The sequence below is a fragment of the Nestor notabilis genome, unplaced genomic scaffold (genome assembly GCF_000696875.1).
Source record: "Nestor notabilis isolate BGI_N333 unplaced genomic scaffold, ASM69687v1 scaffold7435, whole genome shotgun sequence".
In the NCBI taxonomy this organism is placed as follows: Eukaryota; Metazoa; Chordata; class Aves; order Psittaciformes; family Psittacidae; genus Nestor; species Nestor notabilis.
In genome coordinates this window covers 39,317-58,155 of record NW_009927823.1, presented here as the reverse complement: position 1 = coordinate 58,155, position 18,839 = coordinate 39,317, and the positions used below count along the sequence as shown (strand labels likewise).

At 43.2% G+C, this 18,839-nt stretch overlaps 1 protein-coding gene across 1 annotated transcript in view; it reads right to left on the bottom strand.

The window, feature by feature from the left end:
* The window catches only part of LOC104405503 (receptor-type tyrosine-protein phosphatase F-like), a gene marked incomplete at both ends in the record, with an annotated part of 58,890 nt that extends 40,315 nt beyond the window's left edge, over window positions 1–18,575 (bottom strand). The window contains 4 exons of the mRNA XM_010014235.1: window positions 2,057–2,167; window positions 10,844–10,861; window positions 11,724–11,727; window positions 18,382–18,575. Coding sequence (XP_010012537.1) covers window positions 2,057–2,167; window positions 10,844–10,861; window positions 11,724–11,727; window positions 18,382–18,575 — 327 coding nt within the window. The remainder of the gene's footprint in view (window positions 1–2,056; window positions 2,168–10,843; window positions 10,862–11,723; window positions 11,728–18,381) is intronic.
* Window positions 18,576–18,839: the final 264 nt, after the last annotated feature.

Genomic DNA, 18,839 nt, shown 5'->3' with positions numbered 1-18,839 from the left:
CTTGCTTGTTAAAGAAATAAAATATTGTTCTTGGTTTTACTTTTTTAAAGTCATTAACTGATACAGTAACAAATTGGTATTTTTTTTTTTGGTAGAACATTTGTTATATCAGAAACTGTAAGCACAAATACCATCTAGGACCTATTACGCACAGCGCATTTCATCTGATAATAATTTATGGGGTACCCTGTCTTAAACATACAGCAGGGCTTTATCAGTATCACACGGGTTGGAGACTGACATTGTAAAGATTATATGTGCAATAAAGGGGCTTGTTCCAAAAATTTATGTATAAGAAAATGACAGTTAACAGTAAAGCATATGTCTAAGAACATGCTTTCTCTGCTGAACGTCAGGATCACCTCTCCCATGTGCAGCCCATCCATGGCCCACGCCTTGCCCAAACAGGATAAACGAACCTTGCTGAGCAGCAAGCCAAGTGTAAAATTCAGTACACTCCTCACTCCTACAGGATACACTTCTAAATAGAGTGTTCATCAGTAAGAAATCAGAAAGTTGTTAAGAGGAGGTTTTTCTACCTCTTGAAGCTCTTGTGCCTTTTTTTCAGCCACACCTCTATAGAAAACAGAACATTCAGAGTCTGAGCATGTCATAGGAAGCAAAAGCATCCCAAATACTGCCGCAGAACGGCTGGGTAACCACACAAACCTATGCAACAACAGCCAATCCGGTAACTAGGATCCTTTCCCTCAGAGTACAAAGTGACAATGTGGGATGAGTTTTAGCACAGCTTGCCTGAAAAAATGAACTTGCAGGGATACAGGGCATTTAAAATCATCCATAAGTACAGTGTGAGAGTGAAATGGGTGATTCCACTGCACAGATACATCTTCATCTTCTGAATAATGCTTAATTGGGTACTTCAGTCTTCCATAGACTCTCATAATCCAAATTACGCTGCAAAATAAAAAAGCAGCCCCCCAGAATAAGCAAAGAAAGCAATGCCAGAAGCAACCCCTAGAAGCAAACATACATGATGTGAAGACTTAATCATGTTCTCATGTCCTCTTGCCATACTAACCAATGCATATACAGCTTTGAGACTGTATTTTCTTTCTCCAGAACAGAGGAAGGAAGAAATGAAGATGAGATTTTATTATTAAACAGTTGATTTACTATGTGGAAATGAAATCTGGTTGTAACTTCCTAACAAACAATGGGTAGCACCAACACAGAAATCTTCCTTCTCTTCGTGGGAAAATCCATAACTACATTTCCCAGAGGTTCCTGACTAGTGGCTGTGGTTATTCAGAGTTTCAAATGAAGCAGCACATTTTTTTCTTGCTGAAATTAACAGAAAATATACAGGGAATTTAGCCTTTGCTTTTCTCCAAGCTAACTCAAACACCTTTAACATAGAGAAAGAAAACTGCCAGGAGACTGTCCTAATGGAAAACCTAGTTATTCTGGTATGTTGAAATCAGTTTTAAATCAGCAACATAGCATAACCATTAGAAAAATCAACTTTACATGAACTGTGGCTAATTTCCAGCAGGTTCCCAGTGCAAGCCACTTATACCCAGAGGTTCAACCATTGACGCATTTAAGATGGATTAGGACAATTCCAAAAAGCTGTTGAGCTTTTAAAGATACACATTCCAAAGCAGAGGCCTAAACACTGGCTCACCTAGAGCTGAGCACCTCTGGCTTACCAGAGCATGACCAGTTTTACACTATGTCACCAAAGGTTAGTTTATACTAAGAGGATTAAGCACCCCTCAATCACAATTAAAGTAACTATGGCACAAAGTTAAGGAGTTCAAGGGAGAAAGGAACTCCAGTTTTGCCCATATTTCAGCATTTTACATAACACCATATAAACAGCAAAAACAGATTTCCAGAAATGTGAGTCAAACCCAATGTGCATCGAAGACGTCCTTGACCTTAACTTGCTGGTTTTTGAGGAAAACGCCACATCACCCAACCCACAAAGTGTGATCAGGGCACTGAGACAGGGAACATACTCCTTCACTGAAAGCCATGGAGCCTTTTGGGCAGGAAGAGAGTGACCTCCTTGGGTGGAAGCTGCTCTTACCTCGAACGTAAAGGTTAGCTGGGGCAGAGTAGCGGGTTCCTGCACTGTTGGTTGCAACACATTCGTATTTGCCTTGGTCTGACTCCTCACTGTTCTCTATTTGCAGAGCTCCTGTACACAAACAAAAGGACACAGACAATTCAGGTTATGGCAAATCTGATAATTGAATAGCCAGCCTCAGAAAAGGAAGGCCATGCCTCACGCTTTTAAAGTATCTTCCTGGATAAATATATTGTGATATTCCCTGGACCCACAGGGTACCAGCATGCAGCCAAAAGGTACCCAGTCTGCTGTTAGAAGCTTGTGGAACTGATGACTGCTATTTCTTTTAATATACAGGGAACCAGTTACTGATGTATTTCCAACTGCCCCAACCACTTATATTCATTGCTTCAATAAAGGAATAAAAACATACACATACACACATATTAATTAAAGCTTCATATGGGATGCCTGTCTAACAAAAGGACCTTTAATAAGCCTTTAATCAAAACAGCCAAGCACAAAGCACACTAACTGTAGCTGTTTATTTCTTATCTGATGCACACAAAGCCTAGCAAATGCTCAGCAAATTGCAGCCTTCCTGCAGAAACTGGCAGAGTCCCATCTCTCCCACCTCACCACCCTTCTTCCACAGACACCCCCTTCTGAGAAAACACTTCGCCTTTTGTCAGCTTTATGTCAGTGATCTTCTTCTTCTTTCAGATTTCGTTATACATGATATAAAAGATTAGAAAGTCAGTGTGAGATATCAAACATACAGACTAATGCAATGCATCCATTTTGCCGCACGGTCCTCATGTGAAAGCCACCCTCTCTTGTCCCAGTATGCCTGATCCTCCAGCTTTGGGTTAGGACATGATCTGATCCCATCCCCAAGGTGCCACATGCATGAGGGGCTTATCTAAATAGCTGTAATAATTTTCAGAGCACACTGAGTAGCCATTTACTTGTAGAACCTGTAGAGTACTCATGATGTGGAAGTGAGCACTGGTCTAAGGTGGTTTTCTCTCATCTGCTCAGCCCCTTCCACCTGGTTCCCAGCACTGCTTGGCCTGGGAGGCTGGTCTTTCACCCAACTTCTTGCTTAGCACAGGTGACTGCAAAACTGGCCACAATGAAACTCCCCCGTCCCCCATATGCAGACTAAAAGATGGAGGTTCAGAGAAAGAAAGAAGCAGGATGCATATGACAGCAAGGTGGCACCGTTGGCTGGACACTGAAGTGGCTGGTACTCAGCCTGCTTTCCCGAGGCAACATGGGAATAATTTTGAAAGTACCTCCAAGGGCTCAGATTCTGCCTGTAAGAAGGGAACTCTGCTCACAAACCATACGCTGAACTAAAAGAAAACATTAACCCCCTTGCTTGTAAAGATCTAAACTCATTTCTGGCTGCCACGGTTCAAAACGACCACTGAGAGCTGCACTGAGAATAGCTGGTGAAATTTCCTTCTCCCTTCTTGCTGGTTCAAGCTGCAGAGGTCAAACTCAGTTTTTCATATCATCAGAACAGAGGAAAAACTAATGTGAATCAACCACTGCCACCTACATTATTTAGAAGGATAAATTGAGACTGTAGCATAAGTCTGTATGTCATGGGGAAAAATGAACTTCCCTGGGTTCTGCCATATAATAAAAATGATGTACAGAGCCCTCCCTGTTGTTGCATTAGTGCTGGAAATGAGGCTTCAGCTAGACAGAGAAAGTTTGTTTGTACAAGTCCTTCCACCTACTAACACAAGGACCTGCCAGCTTTCCCTAGCCATGCAGCTCTCTGGACACTCACAGGCCAAAGTCTACAGAACACTGCTGCTTAATTCAGGGAGAATGCTGAATTTCTACATGCTGTCTGGGAAAAACATCTTCAAGCAGACAGCAGCATGACTGGCAGAGGAGCAGGACAAAGTTTCCCAGCATTGACAAGACACAGAGAATCAAAGAATCCAGAAATGGAAAAGACCTATTAGGTTACCTTGTGCATCCCTGGGGGCCAGGGCTGGATTGCTCCTTGTTGTAAATGTACTTGTGTTCTGTCCAATCCCATTTTAAATGTGCTGAGTGATAGGTCTTTTACCACTTCCTCAAGGAATTGATGCCACAGCCTGGTTATACTTTCTGTCAGGAAGTTTTCCTGGAACTCAACATATATTATCTCTTTCTTAATTTGTGCTCATTACTTTGTGGGCATGCATGTTCTGAAGAGTTCATTCTGAGTACTTGCACCAGGTTTGGCTGGGAAAAGCTGTCTGCTGCATGACATATATACCCAAACTTAAAAAAAAAACCAAACCAAACAACCAACAAACAGAGTGGATGTCATCACCCTGAGGAAGAGCCTATCTCTGATGTAGCCTAGCTGGCTGGGCTGAAAGCAGAGCCAGCTTCAAGTGACACGCAGTGGTGTCTGCATAGAAAAAAGTAAGATCCCTAGACAATTCTGCCATGAATACATATCTGTTTATATGCCCCTTTAGCCATTTAATACGTATCACTGGTATTTATACCTTTTACACTTGCGATCACTATGCCTCTGAAATGTCAGTCAAACTGGATTTTATCTCTAGGGACCTCAACATCAGTGCAGGAGAGAGAAGAGAAAAACATAAGAGGATGAAGAAAATGAAGGCAGAGGGGAATTTCAGATTACATGCTGTTATTACCTGTCAGTCCTGCAGCCAACGCAGACCAATTTCTAGATTCATACCATAAACATGTAATATGTGTCAGCAACTGCCTACAAACTGCTCAGGGACACTGGGCACGGGATTCTGGTTTTGTCTGGGTTGGCACAATCATCCAAACTATGGTGCATCCTGAGCAAGAGAGAACCCAGGAAGCAGAAGGATGTTAATGCAAACCTCTCAATTGAACCAGAAAGAAAACAGTTACTGCAATAAATCATCATTAGACAAACATACAGATCCCACACTAGAGCTGACAGCCAGCAGGAAGCAAAAGGATCATGGTAAACTGATGGCAGACAGTGGGACTATAGGGGTTTTCTTGAAGGACAACCTACAACTAAGTGATGGATACAGGAGAGTGTAGGATATCTCAGGGTACAGAGATTTATGAATGAAGTTAGGGTGATCAGACATTGCTGGGATCAGAAAGCTGGACATATAAATGCATCTGAGCCTTGGAAAAAACTCCTTAAGTGACAAATACTCTAGCCCTTAGTTCAGTCATCCCAGAGAAAGGCAATAACTTCATCTCTTGAAGAGTTCAAGTCTAGGCTGGGTAGGACACGAGGAGCTACAGGAAAGGAAAAACTAAGTCCTGAGTAGCTCCTTTTCCTGAATTTCATGGAAGCTGCATCCAAAGACCCTCAAAAGCGCAGTGAATTCTTTGCTTTGACAAGTGTGAAGGACCTGATTTCTATTCCTAGCCCTGTCAACATCTCATCTTACAATCTTCTGCGCCTCTGCAAAGCAGAGCTAGGAAGGCTGATTTACTTTTATCCATTACTTTGGGATTTATGTTGCACAAGTTGCTGAGTAAGGTCTTGTTCACGCAGGATGTTACTGTAGACTTCTCATATGGACTCCTCATATGGACTCATGGTGCTCATGAGTCAGATGCCTTGTTCTCATTTGCATGGCTGAGTCCTGATGTGCAATCAGGTAGCACAGCTTCAGTGGATGCATGAGGACCACCTACCATCAGGACATGCATGTATGTAGGAGAGGAACAGTGAACAGCTTGTTTGGGAGCTCATGGAACTCTGCAGTGGTACGTGCGCATCAGAGCAACACCTCTCTCTGCTGAGCACCACCCAACCTCTGCTTCCTTCTATGAGCACCCTGAAGTGCAGCAGGGCTCCAGCAGAAGAGGGGCAGCCATTCCTCACCATGCTGTGATGCCATGTCAATCTTGCTTGCGGCTCAGATCCGTTCCCGATAACAGATCTCAGCTTATCGGAAAGCTGACAGCTCCTGAGAAAAACCCCTGGCAGGTCTCCAATGACAGCAAGAATGGTGACAAGGCAGAGCTTTCTAGGGCTGAGGGCAGGATCCAGCCCTGCTGACTGACAAGCATCCCTTTTAGGTTCTTTACTCTGAGCTGATATCTCCTTGCCAGTCCCTTCCTCCTCTCCTAGCTTTTTCTTTTGCTCTTCAAACTCAGGCACAGACAGCAGTCCTGTTAGCAGCTCTCCAAGATACTTATCTATTCAAATATACGTGTGCTCAGGCAGAATCATTAGCTGCAGTGACAGTGGGTAAAAGCAGCATTTAAAAAGTGCACTGCACAGAGAGCATGGAAAAGGCAGATCCTGACAAGGGGCATTTCTTGGCAGTGCTGGGTACTATTGTGCCACAGAGGGCTTGTCACTCTCTCCTCTAGGTGACAAACCAAATGTAAAAAGCTCTGAGCTGCCATACAAATGGACCTCTCTATATCTATTCAGGTCAGAGCTCCATCCCCAGCAGTGGGAGCAGCTCTATTTCTCTAGCAGGGCATTCACAGACTCAGTCCCCCTGGCTCAGAGTGGAGGGACTGACCTTATGCCCCGGTTATAAAATTAAACATGGAATTAAATGTTCCTGTAAATACCAAAGAGTGAGAGGAACCAGGCTGCAGTCACAGCACTCATCTAAGGGAAGGACTTGCAGAGCAGATGTTAATGAACAGAGTTACTTGACCAGGGCCGTTCCTGTCAGGGAGGAGGTAAATTTTGTCTATCCTGCACACTAGAGCACATGGCAATCGCAAAGCCTTCCCTTCTCTTTCCTCCTGCCACCCACCATCTTCCTCCACAGAAACACTGCCTGACTTTTCCTGAAGCAGTATTTTTAGCCACCCCTTCAGCCAGTGCTCAGGTCCCAATCCTCTGTCTGCTAAAAATTCCTTCCTTTAGAAAGAGAATCCTCCTAATAAAATCCAGGGAGCTGTGGAACAGGGCCAGAGGCAAGCCCAGACCAAACAAGAGCCCATAAATATAAGCATGGCAGAGAAAGAAATACTGTGAAGGCCTGACAATGAGGGAGTTGGATTTTGACACCCAGGCTGCTGCCTGAGACAACCAACACTTGCTGGGGGAGCCTTGAAAAACTGAAAGGCACCAAAACCACACAAGAGTCACTAATAACGAAAATAAGCATTTCCCATATTCACTACTTTCTGTAATTTATACCAGCAGCATCTCCCAGCTGTTATAGAGGATTGCACCTAGCCTCCACCAGCCATCAGCATTGCCAATTATGCAAACCAAGATAACTACAAATATATTTTCATTGTTAGTGTTCATTATGGTTATTATGCCTGAGAGGCCAGTGATGGGCATGCAAGGGGCCTGTTCTGGATGGCAGCGCTGCTGAGAAATCACTCTCCTGTGCACCAGAGGCAGCTGCTGATAGCACCCGACTGCTGCCACTGAGCCAGACTTGGGCAGAGATGGAGCAGAGGAGACCCCATATGCTCAGCTGCATGAGGTCTCTTAGTGGATTTTCAGGATGCTGTGATCTCTCACCAGCAGGTATAGGAAATCTCAGGGGACTCTGCGTCAGAGGAAAAACTACAGCACTGTCAAATGCACAGTAACACCTCTGTGTACTTCTAAAAGGACGTGAGTCAATCTGAATCCTGATGGTTAGAAATATGGCATTACAAACATTTCCAGGCTCTGCTCCACCCAACCTCCCCCCGACACTGTCTGCTCCTGTGAGCATATTTTCTCATTTTTAAATTGTTTTCCTTTCACCTTTTCTTTCTGTGACTGGAAAAGCTCAAGAAACAGCAAAAAAAATTTGCTATCATATACAAAGTGCAATCAAATGTACAAGCACATGCTCAAAAGAGACAGCAAAATTCTTTTAGGTTCCTCTAATCTCTGTGGATAGCTTTATGCTCCATCTCTCAGGATAGCGTCGATATATTGGAGCTATATTTAAACCAGGTCGCTCGGGACCGGAAAAGGTTTAGCTGCAGCTATACAGAAGTTGGTGCGGGTGTTTACCTGGCTTCCCAGACAGACAGCTTCTGACACCCGAGTGAGCTGATCTAAAGTTAATTCAGACACACCTCTGCTACGCTGACATCTGCAGGGAAGAAATACTCTTATGTATAAGAACCTCAGATATTTCCTGTGGTGACAGAAAAGTAACAAATAAATCTGACTGGAGAGGGATAATGCCTGAGATGATATTTCTTTACCTCCTCATGTGCATCTGATCTAATGCCTGTTCAGTCCAGCACCCACCAGAAACACAACCGTGCTCTTCTCTCTCTTACAGTGCAGGGCAGGAAAATGCAGCCAGGTTTCACAAAAGGTTGAGTGAATTCAATTCCAGAGAAATGCTGGAAATGACTATCTTACATTCTACTTTGAAAATAAGAATGGGGGCAGAACTTGCTTCAACATGGATTCGCTGATATTATCTGTGTGTCACCTTAAGAAGCTAACTACTGCCTAATGTGATGGGCATCTGCCAGGTCCATGTCTTTCTGACAAAAAAATAGGGATGTCAAGATTAAATTACTATCTGGGGCAGTCCCAGAGGAGTAAAGAGTGAAGCTACAAATGGAGATACTGAATTATTGATGGGAGCTCCTCCCATTTCAGGGAAGCCAGAGATGTCTTGGACAGAAAGGACCAAATATGTGGGGTAAGGTCAAATGAGGTGTTTTGAGAGAAAAATCTCCTCCTTTTGTGGGGTGCATGATAGAATGCTCAGGTCATCCTTGCTAATCACACACTGCTCCCTGCCAGTGGTTCTCCACTGCTTTGGCACAAAGGCCTTGCGTAACGCCTGAACCTGCAGGCACACAAGTCCTAGCGACACAGTCACAGCAGCAATTAAATCAAACCAAAACCACCCCTTCCTCCCCAAACATTATTACCAAAAGGGTTTGTAAAGAGTCATTAGTTCACCCTTCCTTTCAGACCAAATTAATGGATTCCAAAGCATCAAACTTACCTTAATGAGGAACAAGAGTGCAGCTGGGTATAGAACATGGCAGAACAGTCACTTCTACATGGACACAACCTCACCATCATAAAAGCACTTTCATCTAATCTGTCGTTATCTTTAGAAATCCAGTGACCTCCGTTTTAAATAAAAGGCATTAGGCTGACAGAAATCCTCTGGGAGAAGCCAGAGAGCAGCACGTGGCTTCTGTTTGCTCTCACAGAAATGTCATCTTTGACATTCAAACAGGACACATATTTTAAATAATATCAAGAACATTCTTAAAACACCTCATCAGGAATCAAATGGGGGTGGGAAAGGGGTGGGGTGGGGTGCAGGGAACTTATGTTTTATGAGATGGATGGTTCTTTTCACAGACATGTGTTCAGTTCCCAAGCAGGATGTATGGAGCATCCATGTGGTTCTGGTGCTGAGTCACTAATGTCATCAGGCAGGGCGTGCAGGCAGTGAGCACGTGGGGAGGTCCTGGGATGGCTGCGCACTTGGCATGCATGGCTGAGAGCTCAGAGCGCTCCTCTAGTTAGCATTCACTCTGTCATTTCATTTTAGGATTTGCAGTAGAAATAGGAGACAAAGAAATAGTTTAAGGACCTTGTAACATCACAGCTGTCAATCTCCAATATTCCAAAGGGAGGAATGACAGATATACAAGCCCATTCATATCAAAATAAGGATGGCAGCCTTTTTCCCTGACCCAGATTTGCTACAGAGGCAACTTAATGCAAATACGCATCAAACGGCAATTCACATTTACTCTAAAATCACTTAACAGGACTTGAAAACATTAACCCCCAGCAACAGAACCAGTTCCAAAGAGTCAGATTATTAACTTCCAGCAGTGATTCAGGGAAAAGGGGGAAAAAAGGGAAGAAGAGGGAAAACCTGAACAAATGAGGTCGTGTTGATTTGTAGGTGGTAGTCATTCTGCCAAGAAATCCAGGGGTCAATCAACAGGGGTAACCAAAATCACAAGAGAATTCACAAGAGCCTTAGCACGTAACATGCTGATTAACATGCTAAAGTTAATCTAAAGAGACAGCTTTGAGCGTTTAGGCTAGAAAAGACAACGCTCCAATTGGAAAGTTATTACTGGTGCATACAGGCTGTGAAAACTAGCCAGGAACTGCGCACACTGGGCTGTCAAACCAGGGGTGGGTTTAATTAATGAAGACTTAAAGCAGCCAGATGTGCTTCTGATTCATCTGTGTAGGAAAACACCTTGGTGCTGTGAAGCAGCATTGGTATGTCTGGCTTGGAAAGGGACATATAGGGTAGTGGTTCTCCAGTGTGCCCCTACATTAGAGGGTTAGTGCACTTGAAAAGCAAACATGAGGAATGCAAACAAAGGTGCTCCTATCCCAGAGCTAAATTTGCTTAAACTTTCAAGAATTTATCTCCTTCTGATTAGAGTTTCATGCCCATCAGCAGCAGCAAAGAATTTGACTGTTCTCTTGTGAAAATGTTACCTCCTTACACTTAACACCAAAGCAATCTATCTAAAACCCCCTAGACACAAAACCTCAAGGGCCACAACTGCACAGTAAAGTCAGAGACTTGCGAGAGCTGCAGAAGACATCAACCGATCCATGGCACAGCTCAGGGACCATGTTCCAGTTTGCAAACTTTCCGTTGAATAACCCCCTTTCAACAGTGCAAGATCGCAATGGATGAGTCTACAAGAAATCACGCTGAAAACCAACCAAAATAAATACACTAAGTGGGAGAGTGCAGATGAGCAAGAGCGCTGGCAGAGTTAGGGCTGAGAGTAAAAGCTGGAGATGAGAAACACCAGAGAAAGGACAAGGCAGACAGGAGATGGAGTGACGTGACAACTGGAGGCACATTTCAGCATTCTTACCTCTGATCGGTGTACCACCTGGTGAGGTAATTTGAATGCAAATAAGATTAGAGAGAAGCATTAGTACAAAGAAGAAAGGAAGAAAAATTAATAACTAAAAAGCAGAAAGTTTTTTAAAGCTAGAATTTGTTTTAGCGCGACAGGAATAAACAAAAAGAAACTGATGTGCAATAAAAGTCGGAGTGACACCCTCAGGAGGTTAGTAAAGCTCATCGCTTCCACAAGTGCAGCATCCAGCCCTGCATCTTGCCATTAAAGCCACCACCCTCATGAATGGGAGCCGAACTAAGCTGCTGAGGTGGCGTTGCCGGCTGGCCTCACCACTTGCATTCACCCACATCACTGTTCAAGCAGTTGAGATGGAGGACACGTTGGAAAGATGGTGCAGTGCCCCTTCATTCCTCATACAGAACACGGAAGGGGTGTCCTGGGACTGTGTGATTGTGAGTGTGCTGGGCAGGAGGGGTGGAAAGCACATGGTTGCGGGCGCTAGGTGCAATTTGGCTTTGAGGTTAGAACGACCAGTGGGACAAAATCTGCTTGCTTAAAGAAACTAAACTAAGGGGAGAGTGTAACAAATCAGTTTTGAGCCATTCTCCACATTCGCATAACCCTTGCATCAGGTTTCCCTCTGGCAAAGAAACGGGTGTCATGCAGAATTAACTTTACATACAGAAATATTTCGAAACTAAGTAGTTTCAGTAAGGTAACAACAGTACACTAGCCAGACCTCTGTTGCTCCTGCCCGATTTGTATGGTAGCAGGAGAAAGGAATGCCTACCCTCTTTATAAGGCACTGGAGATAATTTTACATGCTATAATGAAGTGTATCTTATAAGGAGGGCTTCTGTGGGAGTAAATTTAAGTTATCCTGTTGCACCAATCTATAAAGGTTTGGTTTATGAGGTCAATGTGTTTAGCAAGTGGAGGATCCACTGGTCAGTGTCTAGAGTTCTGTGTACAATCAATAATGAAGCATGATTGAAGGGCAGATGCTCCAGCTGGGCAAATTGGCAGGGAACCCTTCTAATCCCAACTTTTGTCCCCTTGGTCTTATTCTGCACATATGAAGGCTGTTAGTATAAGGGAGAGATTCATGCAGATTGAATCTGTAGGCAGTTCATGGTATGTGTTGGTTTTATGCAGATTTGTAGGATCTGAATACCAAACACTTACCAAAGAAAACTGAGGAGTTTAAACAGACAGAAAAACAGGGTTAAACAGGACACAGTGTGTCAAATCATGTTCAGTGTATTGATTAATAAATACCAGTATGCATACAAGAGTGTCGTGTATCTCAGATTTACAGCTCATTCCATTATCCACAACAATCATCACCCAATGGGAAAGAAAGACAGAAAAGAATTTCTGTAAATACAAAGAAGGCATATTTTAAGCATGTTTAACTTGCCTCTTAAAAAGTAATTACAATATTTATACTTAATCTTTTTCTTTCCTAACTACCCTTTCCTTTAGGCAGAGTCCTTTCTCTAAGCACGAGCAGCAATTCAAACTACTCATTTTGGCATTTTCCTCTGCCAAGATGACATTACTCCATTTTAACTTTATGTCTGGTTATATTTTCTGATGCTTTCTATCCAGATGACTGAAGCATCAGGAAAGATCTTGCAGTGACTGAAGTCATGGGTAATCTCTTTCTTGCAATAATAAATTTTCTGCTTACTTATCTATCTTAGTAACTACTGCTACCCTTGACAGAAGAGTTAGACTCAGAGATACTTGCATGGAATAGCACAGCCATGGAAAACAGGGTTATTTCTCTTTGCCTGTTTGAAAAGTTTGCCAAGTGATATTTTTGTTCTGTTTGGTCTAGGGCCTCCCTCCTCCTGTGCCCCCACCCCCATCCCCTTCTGCAATTCTCAGAGTTAAGAAAAGCATCACCGCAGTGTGTCACTTCCCATGGGAATGGTGCAATGACTTTGAGAACAAGCCCAAGGGGCAGAAAACAGAGAGAGACTTCCGTCTCTCTCATCTGGCTGAAATAGGGTTTGCTGTTCTGCCCTAGAACTGAAAGGATTTGCAGGAAACTTTAAATCTACTCCCTGTAGAGGCTAAACCCTATCACTAATATGCAATTGTCTACACAGAGCTCTAAGAGGAACTGCATACTTGAAGCAGATTCCCTAAAACGTAAGTGTGACCAGCTCATTTCTTCTTGTGTTAAATCCCAATCCTCCTGGCCTCCAAATGTAAGCCAACCCTTGCGGCAGCAGCACAGAGGCTTGCTGTATTTAGCACAATGTTTGTTCTGGGTCTCTCTCACCTTTCCAAAGTTAAGATATTCACTCTTCACACAAAGGACACTATTATGGAGACTGAACAAGGCTTTTCTGCTGGACCCCAGATTCCCTCATCCAGAAGGATTAAAAGTTTTTATTTGTCCTTCTCATCATATGACACATCATATAACAGCATCTCTGGCTGTTGTCCTCTCAGGGTGTCCCTCAAAGGGACCAAATCACAGCACATAGGCCACAGAGCGCCAACCTAAGAGTCCAGCAAGTGACAGAGGTGCCATTACTCAAATGGTTACTGAGGCCACTAGTGCCCTGTGATCACTGGACCTCTTTATGTAAAGGGCACACCAAGATCAAACTTCAAACCCAATTCCCGTGTTTGGAAGGTTTGAAACACTCATAAGGAAGGAGAGTTTATTTCCCCTTCATGTAACAGACACCAAACAACACCACATATGTTCATTTCAATCAGGAATGAACACTGACCCTGGCATCCTGTGTACTGCAAGCACACAGCCAGGTACCCAAAGCAAGGCAAATCATAGGATAATATACATGGGATTAATTGCATCAGTATTTCCCAGTGTGGAGAAGAGGCTCTGCTGGAGAGGGGTCTTCACTCTGCCAACACAAACTCACCCCAGACTTACCAACACACTACTTCCTTGTAGGAAGCGTAGGAACCTAAACCACCAAAACCCCACTCCAAAGCAACATCAAATAGAGAAACCAAGGCTCTTGCTGGCTGCAACTAGACACTATGGCAACGTGACACTGACTCCCAGAGAACTACAACAGTGCTTTTGCCTACTTCCTGTCATAGTTTTAGGGGAAACTATTTTCAGAAGTTGAAGTACTTCAGAAAAGACTGGCTATTTGCCATCAGTTGCAACAAAGAGTCTGTGTGAATCCCATCACTGCTGTTTGTGCCTCACACAGCAAGACCCAGATGTGCACTATGGGTTCAGCCAGGACATAAAATTTCAGCTGTCAGCCAGTTGGCCATAATATTGCTTCAACCCTTGTCCAATCAGTCCTTTCTGAGAAAGCATCCATACTTGTGTGGGTTTCCTGATTCTTCTGGAAAATACTGCCCAGTGCCCACTCTTTTGGGCTGTCCTTACACACCTTATCTGAAGCTGATGCCCATTTGATGTCTGGACTCAAAGCTGTTTCTTGCCAAGAGCTGAATGTCTTCTGTTGGATACTGGCTGCTGACTATTACCAGTGAAGAAGGACATGGCTGCCGCTATTTGTCTGGGACAGGTACCACCTATTTTTGCAAGTTTGTTCTGTGCATGTTGGGTATTCCTTATTTGTTTTCAAATAAGTAGTGCTTCTACCTATAGGATCAAGACTAAAATAAAAGTGCTTGCTGGTAACTCTGAGAGCTTAAATGCAGCAAGGTGAACGGGTGGGCCAGCTCCGTTATCAGAGGCACCTACACTTTTCCAGACAGTGACTGAAGTCATCTGCAGAGCCCTCTCTGATACTTTGCTTGCAGTTAACTGCCTGAAAGCTGCACTGGGGTGTAGGGCATGGTTCCATAACTCAGTTAATTGATGGTAATTAGAAGAGAATGATGCTTCTTGTAAGACCAAGTTCTTTACTAGATGAAAGATGTCAATGCTCCCTGAATTTCTGGAGTTTCCTTATATGGCAAAGGTATCTGTATGTTAACATTCAGAATAAGTATTTATTCTAATTTGATATTTTATTCATAAATTTTCTGAAGAGCAAGGTGCAAGTGCAATTTTTCAACTATGAAAATCACTAGAAACATTCAAGAACTTTGGGTGTATGAATACCATTCAGAGTTGCTCTGAAGTCTTCAGGAACTTGTGGTCCAAGAATCTTTACAGAACAATTGTGAAAAATCAGCACAATCTGATTTATATTGGGTTTCTGCCACATCATCAACTAATGTTAAAACATAGTTAGAGGTGTAGCAGTGACCCTTGCTGCCAGAACTCATATGTACGTCTCCTGCAATACTACAATGCCTGGACTGTTTTAAAATCAGTTCAGGAACACTGGTTTTAAATGAGTTAGCATGCTGGGGAAGTTTCCCAGCCCAGAGCTGGCCTTAGATCCTGTGTCAGTGACTGAGAGGCAATGACTGAAGCTATGCACCCTAGGGGAGAACAGGGAGTTGTCCTGAGTCACTGCATTTGCAGAAAAGCAGCCTCTCCACAAGAGGTGGGAAGTATTAGCATGATGAACAAGGGAGAATTTTGCTCCAACCAGCATGAGTCAGAGACCTTGCTTTTGCCTTGATCTGTGATAATAGAGATGAAAACTTGTATTTATTTGTATTCTCATCTCTAGAGCAATTAGTGCAACACGTACTGGCAAAACTACCCAAGAGCTGTACTTTAAAAGGAATTGAGCATTACTTGGGAGAAAAGATCAATGTAATGGGGAGAAAGAAGAAAAAAAGCACTCTAAATGTAAAGAGTTATTCTGTCAGAAGGTTTAATGAGAAAAATGCATATACACACATATAGGTGTGATCAGTAAATGAGGGATGGTAGGATACAGGACAGATTCATAAACTGTGTATTTGCTCCTCACAGACACCAGCCCTCTGCGGTTAAGAGCCTAAGATGATGGCTTGGTTGTCTTAAACCACAAACTCTCTAGTATCTTGACAGCAGATGAACAGAGCTCTAGAAACTTGATGTTCAGAGCCCCCTTGGGCACATGATCTGACTGCATGCAAGTTCAAAGACCTGCCTGAAGCCCCCAAAGCATTGCCAGCCCACGTAACTGTGAGTGTCAGAAGAGAGCACCTTTCCCAAACATGCTGCTTCTTTACCTGCAGCTATTTATTCCACACTAGGAGCCTGAAGAAATTAAATAATCCTACAACCCCCTCTCTAAGTCAGACTCCAAAGCTGCTTTGACCTTCATAATCTGTATTTAGTACATCTGAACAATAATATATTTGGTACTCACTGAAGGTCGGACACTCTATATACGCAATATTGGGCTCACACCATGCTGTAGCTATTTTAACTATATTACATCTGCCTAGCTTTTATTGGGTTTTAATTAAATGAAATTAAATGAGCATATATTTAGATTGAGATAGTATAAACTGACATTCATGCAGATATGCCAGGCTGGCTGTAAGATAGGATCTTAATGGTGCAGAGACTTTGCAAACTATTACACTCTCCCATATAATGAGGTATCTATTTAAATACTCCTTTCTTTAAAAAACAACTGTGCCCCACTATGGTACAGTGCTGGAGAGCTCAGTGAGCACCTCGCAGAATGGATCAGAGATTGCCCAACCCATCACATTACTCACACAGGATGAGTGCCGTCAGGTAAGTGGGACTCAGGCACTTCAAAGTGCAGGCCCTACTTTATATCAACTACAAATATAGGAAAGAGCCACAAATATAAGCAGGGATTGAACCTCTGGACCATAAGAAGCAGTAAACTTCTTGCTCCCCACTCATGCCAGGGTGGAGCAGAGCCTTGGTGAAACTTCCCTCATATTTTAAATACTTTCGCACTGAACTGTGGAAACCTCCCTTACTACATTATAGAGCTAATCAGTTTCTTTTGTGAGTCTGAGGATGTGTCCTCCTCATTGATTTCTAAAAAGTTCCCTTGACACCTCCCTTGGTAATTACTGTGTCTTCAGCAAGCAGCCAGCGCTAGTTTGAATCCCAGGTGAAATATTCAATTGAGATGTTGCTCAAGAACAGAGAATAGGAAGCAAAACTTGGACACAGTGACAGGATTTACTGGTTTGTTTTTAAACTTTCTATCTCACTAAACTTGTGAAGCAGCTGGTAGAGAGGCAGCCAAGTGCCTGCGAAAAGCAGGCTGGAGAACGTATAGCAAGTGCATCAGGAGCTGCCTTGCTGCTCATTTATGGTAATTTCTGATGCTGATTTAGTCAGCTATGAAGTGAAACACATCCATGTGCACTTTCCTATTGCTGCTTCCTAAAGCTTCTCAGAATAATTATCAAGTGTGGTATTTTCTTTTAGCACAAATGGATCAAGATTAAACCATGTTGTGGGGGAAATAAGCTAAAGGTCACTGGGAAATTTCATAAACTATAAATGCATTAGTATAATTAGCGCTCACTGGTACATCAAGGTGGGATAAGGAGTGTCAGGATGGGTTCTATTTTTGATGAAAGTGATGTCTCATTACCCACTCCCCCAAGTACAAGCCTACTTCTTATCATCCAAGCATCATCAGATTTAAGCAGAGGGCTCCTGCTATGGGGAAATGTGTCAAGATGTTCACCTTGCTAGGAGGAAGGTGGTGTTGCCCTGGCAGCAGCACTTGTAACAAATGGCTTTTGAGTGCCCACAGATACATCATGGCCAGGCAAGGCAGCCTGCCTCTTATTTAAGCACGAGACCTTTCTATACCAAAGTTGTTGCAGCTATGTTCCTTTCCGTACTTCAAGTAGGGTAATGTGGGCCTTTTTTCCCCAGGCTAAAGCTGCTGTGTAGTGCTGCTCTGCATTGTTAAATAGCCACTGCAATTCACACCAGGGAGCTGCACTTCATCAGTGAATAAAGCAACATTTTATTTTCTTTAATTCTCTAATAGGCCTTACAGTCCTGGGAGACTGAACAGTGCAGCACAAAACCAGGCGTCCCTTGCTAAAATGAGTGCATTCTTAGCCACCTACAAGAACTAACCGCCTGTATTTCAAAAGCTTGTATCTGGCTTATCAAACAAAAAAGTCAAAAAGAAATTGTATAGTTCAAAACTGTGTCCACCTTCCTTTGAAATCCACAGAATTGCTGCTGCTTGGATTTTCCTTTATTCTTCTGGTGTCACACAGCAAGGACGATAAAGATCTTAACAGAAAGCAAAGTATATGTAAGGAGCGAAGTAGTACGTGACCACTGATTGTAAAACCTCAACCAGCATCTCACTGTCCTAATTTGCATGGTGTTCCTATTAAAAATATCTGAGACCTGTTGAGTTGGAAGTGAAATGTCTGAGCCTACCAAGGATTTGGGGCAATGTCAAGACGGTCTACCGAAGAAGGAATCCAGGTGATGTTCCAAAAGGCATGTCCACTCTAATGTCTCCTTTTAACAAGCCACGATTTCCTGCCAGAGAGGATCAGCTCCAAAAACTGTTTTTATATTGTAAAAGAAACAAGCTGAAATCAAATTGGCATTTGGGTTTAGAATTGCATTTCAGTATTTCAGGGGAAAAAAACAATAGCAGCAAGTAAAGAGAAACAGAAGGAAGAGTGAGGAGGTAGGAAAGGCTTACTTGCTTTGCTACCTTACCCGAGCGGAGCTGCTTGATTCGCCCATTGCTAGTTGCAGTGTCAACAGGCAGGAAGTCCTTAAACCAGGAGATTTCAGGATCAGGGTTACCGCTAGCAGCACAGAGCATTGTGGCTGTGCGGGCCTTTTCCACCACTTTCAGCTGTGGGCCCATGTCAATGGTCGGGAAGCCAGCTGGGAGGTGGTCTTCTGCAAGAGAGAAAAACACAAGGTTAAAGCGAAACGTTCTGGTGCAGCGATGGGATACCACTGTAGTGACAGCAGTGCCATGGTACAGCATCTGTGCCTCTGCTGGAAAACAGCAGCCTGACTTCCCTACTGAGAAGGTTTTCCAAGCCCTTAAAGCACATTAGGCTCTATAATGAGCGTTCATTACACCAATAGAAGCTTCCACTAAATTTAACTGCGTTTAAATCAATTGCCTTGGGAAACGTCCATAATTTTCATTGATAC